At 41.8% G+C, this 9968-nt stretch overlaps 1 protein-coding gene across 2 annotated transcripts; it reads right to left on the bottom strand.

Annotated features, from left to right (window-relative positions):
- Positions 1-1537: 1537 nt before the first annotated feature.
- On the bottom strand, positions 1538-9466 carry LOC119727025. 2 transcript variants are annotated; one of them, XM_038198910.1, is made up of 6 exons: positions 9013-9466; positions 7545-7660; positions 5743-5902; positions 4858-5133; positions 3204-3244; positions 1538-3049 (listed from the first exon to the last, which is right to left on the bottom strand). In XM_038198910.1, exons 1-6 carry the CDS (start codon positions 9189-9191, stop codon positions 2463-2465), a joined length of 1359 nt encoding a protein of 452 aa, XP_038054838.1. In that variant the 5' UTR covers positions 9192-9466; the 3' UTR covers positions 1538-2462. The 2 variants fall into 2 exon arrangements, with proteins under 2 accessions (XP_038054838.1, XP_038054837.1); XM_038198909.1 differs by having other exon boundaries at positions 4858-5130; positions 5740-5902; positions 9013-9463.
- Positions 9467-9968: the final 502 nt, after the last annotated feature.

The raw sequence follows: 9968 nt of genomic DNA, 5'->3' as shown, positions 1-9968 counted from the left end.
TGATCACCACAGCGATGAATTGAAATCGCGCCCTCTCTTGCCAGAAAATCGCATGAAAATCTAGGCTACAAAAATTACACAAGATTTCCCCCTTTTTTTGTCAACGGCGATGCCATTTTATTTGAACTTTACTTGACTAACGATAGGCTTGTTAGTTTTCCACGAGCATGAACGACCAGATCAGGCTGGACAATATTAATACAAAATGTTACAGAAAAGCCAGTCCATTATAATACCTAAATACATTGAATAAATTAAACAACTGTCTATTCCCTCCCCCCCCCCCCCCATTGGGATCTTAAGCAGTATGCAATAGCTTTACTAACAAGGAAACAAGCATGAACCCTTACATCTAAAAACACATGTATCTTACATGGAAGCTTTGTTATTTATTTTTACATTTGCTTAATCATCAAGTTATTAATTTTTCTGAACAACGGCGACGCTTGGGCCTTCGCAACCACATGGCTGCGTGGTGACGGTATATGTGGCTGGGTTTCGAGTAGTATAATAGGGGTGTAAATGGTGCCACCAACGTCAAAATAGTCCGTCCCCCAACCCCAACCCCTCCAAAAAAAAACCAACAAACATACAAAACAAACAAACAAACCCATCAGGGCAACTTGTTTTGTGAAAAATTCAAACTTCTAAAACAAATGTGAAAAAAATTGTGAGGCCCCCCCCCCCAAGCCAAATCGTGGGTGCGCCACTGTACATGTATACACATTTGCTTCAGTGGAAATCGAACGTTACTAGTCTTATTGGAAATGATGGACCACGACTAAACATAGAAACAATGTAGGCCTACAAGAATTGTGTCGGGCCAAGTCACACGAGTTTCACAAGCAACTTGGAGGCCCTCAATGCGCCGCACGATAACCCGGAAGAACCGGTACATTTGTCCAACAGTAAATAGTAAATCCTCCTAACATTTCAGGTAAAAAAGATTTGCCTGATGTTTTCTAGCAACAAGCTGCTTATGGTACCGCACAATTGTTGACTGCTGTGATGTGGAATATGACGTTTTGAACACCCGAGGGGCGCCTAGCTATACAAGTCGAAAGCTGTTCCAAACGTCATATCCCACGTTACAGCAGTCAACAATTATACCGCTGTCTTGGATTCTTTGGATTTTGATGTAAAAATCACGAAAATAAACAGCAGTAAACACAACAATCATGACAATCGAACGTCAACTCACATGCATGTCGCGGCGTGCTCGAAACAGCTGATCGCCTGCTAGTTCGCTGCTCCCACGTGCAAACATGGCGAAAATAGTGTGGGTAAGCGTTTCACACGAGTATACGTACTGCATGTACGCAGTCATAGCACATTCCTGTGTCCTCACGTACGTGATTTCCCACAGGGAGTTTGCCATGACTTTTTATAAATTTAACACGTGATCGTTCCAGGCCATTGAAAACCAAGTCTTATATCCAGGCAGAGGTGTAACAATATAAATTGACTGTGTGACAATTAAAGCCCTCAGGCTTCTCATAAACACATGCCTTTCATAACTTAAGTCGACTACCATTAATAGAAACTCAGGCAGCCAAAATGTTTTTAATATCCGATTTTGTATTAGAAAATGTGCCAATCCCAATCATTGTGCACACACAGGCCAAAATATATACATATATCACTTATATCCAGAATTTTTGCTGTAACGAAGTTCGTATTAACAAGAGCCAACTGTTCAATATAGGCCAAATTAAAACACAGATACTACTTTAAGGGAAACAGCCTATCATCCAATTCATATATTATAAGGCCTACTTTATAATAAACAAAAGAAAGAAAGGAAAGATACAGGAACAAATAGATTTTGAATATACAATGTATATATACATATTGACGGAGGTGAGCGTCGAAATACATATAAGGCCTACTTAGTAAAAAAAAATAAAGAAGAAAAGATCCAGGAAAAAATAAAATCGGAAAAATATATATGTATATAGTGACGGAGGTAAGCTTCGAAATTATGGTTCATAAAATATGTGCATCATGTACATGTAAATGTATATAGACATCTATGAACCTATCTATGCAAACGCTCTTGGCGGGAGCTCACTATTTTGTAAATTGGAAGGAAATCGGAATATCAAGTCTTAACTGTAGATTGTCAAATTTTGTCTTTGGAGTTTCAGAGGAAAGATGACGGATCACAAAATGTTAACTTAAAAAGACGGCAGTTAGTGATTTTAAGAAACTGCTTTATTATTAACAAGTATACATGTATTCAGTTGGTAACAATTAGGAAGTAAATTAAAGGAACAGCTTTTCCGAGCAAAGTTCGTAAAATTAGCAGTTAATTTTAACTCAAGAATTAATTCCAGTTGAAGTTGAGGTCACTGACTAAATAATTGATATTTTAATATAAAGCATAAGTGAAAAAAATATACATTTTTCATCCCAAAGAGGGTATCATGGTATTGTCACTTATTTGCGTTTGACAACCTATTTTACGAGGTTTGACCATCACGTGCGATGTGATTGTAATCGTCATCAGTCTCCAAGCTGTCATAAACGCCATTGTCCTTGCCTGGTAGGACGCCCTCATTTGTCCTCTTGCCGGATGCCCTGTCGAGGCGATCGTACTGCGACGACTCGTCTTCATTGGCCACAGGTGACAAGACAGCAACCTCGTATCCAGAGTTTTCATTTTGGAACGGAGGCGCCGTAGTTTGTAAATAATCTCCGTCATCCTCTTTCTCTGGGGAAACCGAGGTGACACTTCCATCTTCCCTTCCCTCGTCTCCCAAATCCTCCTTCTCCAGGACAAAATACTCGGGGTCGCTCGGGGCCTCCGTAGTGCCGGTTTGTTCTGAGGACCTCCCTTCTGGCCCATGTTTTACATAGCGGTCGCTCCCCTCCGTGGTAACTTTATCCACTTTGAAATAATAGTGATTCTCTTGACCCGTATGACACTCGGGCTTGGGCTCACCCGTTTCGGGATTGGTGGGTTCCTGTCTCCAGTTAGCGTCGACATATGCATATTCATGAGCGTCGGGTACCATTTGTTCGGACGGCTTAGCTGTACCCCTCGGAGCTAGAAGTTTAAGAAAAATTAGGTAAGATAGTTACCTATATACGAGATATTAAAAAAAACCAATGTAAACTTTCAATCTATTTCATTGATTCATTGGTTTGATTTTCAATAACCAAGATTTCAGTATTCTAAAATACGACAAACAAACACTTACCATTTTCGTTCAAATTCATACGAGATGAGTCTTCGGCATTCCTGAAAGTGGACACACACGATCCGAGATTTTCAAATTTTAAAATCACACAACTAACCGTACATTTCTGAATGATGACCTTCACAAGATGAAGGAGAAGTCATTTAATATAGCCCAACACACGACATCTTTCAAAACTGTCAAGTTCTAATCAAAATTAGGTCCTCCTTATAGAGACTTATACCCAAGTGTTTTGCTTTGCTCAATTACTCAGTTCAAATTGAAATACGTTTTGTGCATCCGTGATGGTGAGGTAGACCTAAGAGGAATTAACCAGTTAATGGTGAGTTAAATTAGACTAGGCCAACGTAAACACACGGATGATATCTACAAATAAAATTTCAAAGGGATGGCGTTGCCTGTCCATATGGCTGCAACCCTGCATTAAAATGCCCATAGACAGCAATGATAAATACCAATACTTCACAATTCCTTTAAAAAGACTCAGAACTCTCACGGTGATCAAGATCTGCAGACAAATGATGATCAACATGTCATCTTTCATTTTCTTTTCAATTTCTGTTGGGTTGACCATTGACTTGTTGAGATATTCTCACCTAAAGAAGAACAACCCCCAAACGAATGATGTTTCCCAAACTGTAAAGGAAACCATTTTGAAAAAGAATCCCTCCAAAACATAGCGCCACTTTCGGGCCCGATAGCATCAAAAATGCTCAGAATTGGCATCTCCAAGTCTATGCCAGAGGCCAGAGCTAGGTTCAGTGCACATGTCTTCAATCCCCAATTCCATGGCTCTCAGAACTTTCTAATAAAGAATATTTTGAGGTTATACCTTTTATTCATGAGCTCGGCGGACAGATTTTTGGCCTATTTACAATATTTATAAACGGCACCTTGGCCCGTTCCATGAAGCTTATAAGGACAGAGCCGCAGTACAGCATCGCTCAGACAAGACTACTTCAAGTCACATGTATTCTGGCTGGAAAGATGTTTTTGATCAGCGAATCTTTTCTGTACTACATGTGTAATTAAGCACACTTTCGTGCGGATTTAAAATCTTCGTGAAACTGGATTTGGGTTGTTAATATTCTTCCAAGACAGGTGATGTACTTCAAGCTAATAATGCACGCGCTGAATGAGTGTGCTGGGACTTTGCTGTGTAGCGGTGCCAAAGTTTCAAAGACTGGGTTTGATTTACCATTCTGCTGTTTGAACAGTCTCAGACAGTAAAAAAATAATAATTAAATCCTCTCCCTGCTATGCCTTTTACACAGGCTAGTCACCAACAGTCAGATCATATTTCAAGTAAGCGCTGTGACAAGTCAAACTCGGTCAACAGACAAGTGGTTCAGCTGGCTTATGAATCAACTACAATCAAAACATAGCTGTATCAAGTTACATAAACAGTCACAGCCAGTCAATCCAGCTTTATGTAGGATGTGAGCTCTTAACTGTTGAAAGCAGTCACTTGACTGATTTTGACTGAAAGGACAACTTTGCTCAGAGTTTGCATAGGAGGGTTAATATTGTTGAAAGTGATCTCTACCGCTGCCGCTACGCTGCTTAGTTTCCGGAAGAATTAGGGGAATTACATCCATATCAAATCTTGGACCACGACTAATTGGGCACATGTCTCTATCAAATATGTACTTACCTATTCTTTCGTGAAGAATCCGACGGTCCTCTTCTTCGCAATACGCACCACACTCCCACCCCGATGATAACGAGTAGCACAACGACCGACAAGACGCACCCGAGCACCACGGCTGGCAGATTGACTTGACCGGCTGAGACGCCGCGGCCCGGCGCGGTGGACGGACCAGGCGTGGTGGGCAGCGGAGGCGGTAGGCACCCGTCGTCCCGCGGGTCACTCCCGAAGGGACACATCTCCGAGGATGGTGTTGTTGGAGGTTTGAAGGGGACACAGCTTGGGGGAAAAAAAGATAAACTTAATTGTGTAAAACATCAGGTCGATAATTATTCCTTAGCTGACGTGATGTAAATTAATATTCCTAGCCTTGTCTTTCATTATTGTTTCCGTCAAGTTTTTGTCACATATACATATGCACTGTGAAGGAAACACAAACAATTATCATTGTTACCGTGCCCCCAGGATGCGAATATTACTTTTTTTTCTTCTGGGAGTAAATATAGGGCCTAGATTCTGACAACATTGCGTATGCGTCAGTTGTGAACTATGATGGTTCTCGGATTTTACTTCCCTTTGTAAACATTCCTAGAGTCATGAATCAGAAAAATATGTTTTTCATAAAAAGCACACAAGACAGAAATTTCACATTTTGGAGAAAAAAAAGAGAAAAATGAGGGATCTATGGAATTGAAATCGAAACCTTAAAAAGAGATCTCAAATCACGTGATACGTTATAATGCAAGGCGGCACCAGACCAATCTGAGGGGGGGGGGGGGGGGTTGACAACAAAACATGGTGTTTTTGGAAATAGATCTTAGGTCAAATGTGCGATCAGACCGGAATGATCTTAATTTTGGTGGCAAAATGTCCAATCGGCATACATACTATTCCTTGGGCTCCTCTGACCATGATCCAGACTCATCCCGGCAGATGCAAAAGGATTGTCCCTCTGAGTGGTAGACGCAGGACCCAGACCCATCGTCATATGCACACACGATGGCGTCTCGATAACTACAGACTGGTGACTGACCTTCGTCACAGGGAGCAGCTACATAACAATCAAAAGCAATCAAACGAGAGGATAGTCAGTTTTGGAGGAGTCTCAGAGATTTCGTCCTCTCCTAGGTACATAGCCCGAAGGAGATCTTGCCTTTCAAGATTAAAACTTAAGAGATCGATCTGACTGCTGCACAAGGCTTTACATGTACTTCCTTTTTACCCGCTGTATGAAGACCTGCAGCTGGCGCACTTTTTGTTTATACTTAATAGAGATGGTGTTTTAACAAGGACAGATTTCCGTCGTGGGTTTCAAACATGGTAAAAAAGTGAACCAATGCGTTTGTAAAGTGAATGACAACGGCTGAAACGAGAAGCAATACGGAAACTTGTCCTTTTTAGAACACCATCACACGTGTACGTAAACAAAAAGTAAGGTCTTCTCAACATGGCGTTCAAATTACTGAGACCCGTGTTCTCGATGTGTTCGCCAGTCAGAATTATAGAAAAATTTTTTTTGGGGGGGGGGTTACGTCATTGCCCTTGAACAACAAGACGGGGTAGACGGATACCGCGCTAATATTATCGTAGCGATTTTGTTGGGTCGGGCATCAGGCTAGTGTTACATATAGTAGGAGGAAAAGTTTTTATAAAAAGTGAGCACCAGGCTGCCGCAGGGGCATACATATACATTGACGCCGTGGTTAGCAAAATGTTTTTCCAACACAAAGTCCTCCCAACACCCTCATTACATAAATGTTTAGGAAGTACTTTGTAGCGGTTGTTGATTATTAGGTATTTTCAACAATTAAATAATATTTTTGTAATCATTAACACATATTCTTCATTTTTTACCGTGTTGGGTCGTCCATAGTTTGGCAACCCATTGTTGGCAATAATGGCAAAATGTGCCAACAACGCGTCGGTGATAGAAAGGTCTATTATACGGATTGCTATTCGTCCCCACATTCAAAGTCCGAAGGACAATGGGGGGGGGGGGGGGACACACCGGGAACCAGTCTATATGGTAGCAGACCAGTAAATAAACTTCCATAGACCCCAATGGTAAATGCTCCCACTTCAAAAATTCGGGAAAAATACTCACAACTCTCCAAGGTGTTCGAGACACCCATCAAATTAAAGCTTATTTCATCATCTTTCATTTTCCGTTCAATTTTCGGGGGGTCAACTGATGACTTTTAGGAGAAATTTCCATCTGAAGATGATCATCCCTGAAAATAGTCCTGAAGTCCATCGCCATTTTGAAAAAAGATGCCTACACTCCATTGCAAAATAGAGCGCTTTTAGGGTCCAAATTACATCCAGGTTACACAGAACTGCAAGCTCCCAATCCTGTGCACGGCTTCCACCCATATTTTTTACAAACCCTCAAGTTCATGGCCCACAGCATGCTCAAATACTGAAGATTTTGAGGGCATGCAAATCGTGATTTGGCCGGCGTAGGCAATTTCGGACCGATTTACTGGTCTGCACCCACATGACGGGGACGGAGGAGACAATCTGACACTAGTTGGCGCTGTTCATCATAGCCTTATTTTGTCGACATGTCGACGATTATTTGTGGGGAAGGGGTGACAATCTCCAAGCCTCCCACCCTAGCGACGCCCGACAGTATACCACTGGGTAAGTATAATGTAAGTTTGAAGGGGGAAAAAAACATTAAAATCAGAAACCTTCATGTTCCCAACATTGCCGATTGAGGATCCGGTTATCAGTGCGACAGATCTGCTGACAAAATGGCAGGACTTCACGGACGTTCGGTGGCGCCGGCTGCTCAACATCCATGCAACTGCAGTATAGAAAAAAACATGATGTGTTTGAAGAAATATGTATATTCCTGGGGACGGATTTAACCGAAGAATGCTGGCATAAAGCAGTGTGACACATGCGTATAGTCCTTACAGTAGTGTCGCTAATATTTTGATTACATTGTATTACACCATGATTACACAAAGAAAATAATGAAAGCCGACTTTGAATTCAAAATTGGTGTGGGTTCATCTACAACGTGTAGGATTTTATATGAACATAATTTACCTTCATTTCATTATAAAAATGTCACCTTCATCGACAAGACTAAGAGACAATTTTAGCAAAATGTTCTTTGTTGAGGCCTAGAAAGGCGAGGCACAGGCCTCCGGCTGTGCGGAAAATAATTGATATGGGGGTGCAATCGTTTTAGAAATATGTCAGCAAATAACCTTGAGGTTTTTGTTGGGGAGGGGGATTAGCCCTACCAGTTCTATTTTCAGTTGATAACTTGAAGCTGGCTGTGAGTTTGCGAAGTTTGTGGTTGCAAACGTTTTCGTAAAAATACCCCCCCCCCCAAAAAAAAGTCGTGAACTGTCTTTTCAACGTTTTATTTGCAAATCAAATTATCTGCAAACATGAACGGGAACTGTTATTTGAAAGCAGTCACAACATAAGCATAACAGTGTACCGTGAATTGTAACACAAAGGTTCTACGCACATTGATCAAAGAAATTAGCACAAGGAACTAGCACATTGCTCGGGGCGGAGTGACGTCATCCGATGAAAACTTCTATTCATTCACACGCCAGATTTCATCGGTTGCTATGTGTTCAGCACTCCAGACTCAAGAAACATTGAGTTCAGAGAACATGGGTATTCGAGCCAAAGTAAGAAAAAGGAAAGAATGTAGTACCCAGACGCCACTTCTAGAGTCGAGAGCATTTTCAAAGTGTTTTCTAACAAAACTGAAAATGGTTCTCAGTCCAAGATTCATGTATTTTAACATTTCTGCAATGACTGACCTTCGTTGAGCTATATGATGAAAAAAGTGGCATCAAGATGCAACATTCTTTCTGAAAGAAAAAATCCCGGAAGTCCGCACCCACCTGAGGCACTTTCCCATGTAATGTCATCAAGTTTTCATTTTATGTAAAATGCTGCGTGGCATATTTGCACAAAATTATGGGCCACAGCAGAAAAGGTAGAGTATTTAAAAGCATTTTTTTTGCACAAATAGTGTTTCTTCATCAGATTTACAAATGTTGGTACTTTTCAGGTCATATTAGGGAATATGAGAGGTGGCCCAGTATGGAATTATTTCCTTTCTCTGTTGTCGAAGGGACAAGATACCAACATTACATACGATACATCAAAAGAAGTGGAAACTACCTCATGCAGAGCTTGTTTCTCATTTCATCCACGGCCGCGGTGCTTTGTAACTCCGGGGGAAGCAGTGTGAGTCCATCGAGCTGCGCCGAACAGATCCCCACGATGAAAGCTCCACTGTAAAGCACCAAGGCTAACAAACTGCGTAAAAACCGCGCCGTGTGGACAGTTGGTGTCATCATAATTCCTCGCGATACTTCCCGATCTCGAGTAAAGTTCCTATACCGAACGGATGAAGTCTTCGGACAGTTCAAGCCTTTCCCTTTCCTAGACGATTATTGTCAGATCCCTCTTCAACGGCAGAACAAGCGTGTCTTCTTGTTCGGCTTGTTCGCCAAATTAGTACATGTACTTCAAAGCAGTTCAGTATTGCAGTGTGATCTACAAATGAACTGCGACACAGCGAAGAAACGTGAAGACAGGTGATTATCTGCCAATAGGTTACACCTATACTGGAACTCCTTTCTGATCGTTTCGCTTCGCTGGGCACAGTCTATTCACTCTGCAGACAGGCACACGGATGTGCCATTACGTACTGCCATATCGGACAATGCCCCCACATTACGTAATTTAAATCCTTCTTCATTGTGTTCTGCGGTTGGTTTTGTTGAAAGTGGAGATTAATAATGAAAACAAGGTGGATGGGCGGGGAATTCCCAAACTGGTTTGAGGTAATACGGACTACCGGTGTGGGGGAGGGGATGGAGGGGGGGGGGGGGGGGGGGGAGAAAAGGAAAAGTATATAAGTAAGGTGCAGAAAGATCTGTAGCAACGCTGTAAAAAAGCGTATGAATGTACCATTGCATGAACACCCCACTGCATGAGGACAGACATTTGATCCGGCCATAACCGAAGAAAAGAGAACGACATATCTCAGTGAGCACTGTTATATATTTACTAGGCGGTTACCACGGCTTTGGCGGTCCGTATGAAGCACAGAGTTGCTGGATGTAGCGATT

This window comes from Patiria miniata, unplaced genomic scaffold, assembly GCF_015706575.1.
Source record: "Patiria miniata isolate m_02_andy unplaced genomic scaffold, ASM1570657v1 HiC_scaffold_2, whole genome shotgun sequence".
Classification (NCBI taxonomy): domain Eukaryota; kingdom Metazoa; phylum Echinodermata; class Asteroidea; order Valvatida; family Asterinidae; genus Patiria; species Patiria miniata.
This window is presented reverse-complemented; position numbering and strand designations above follow the sequence as displayed.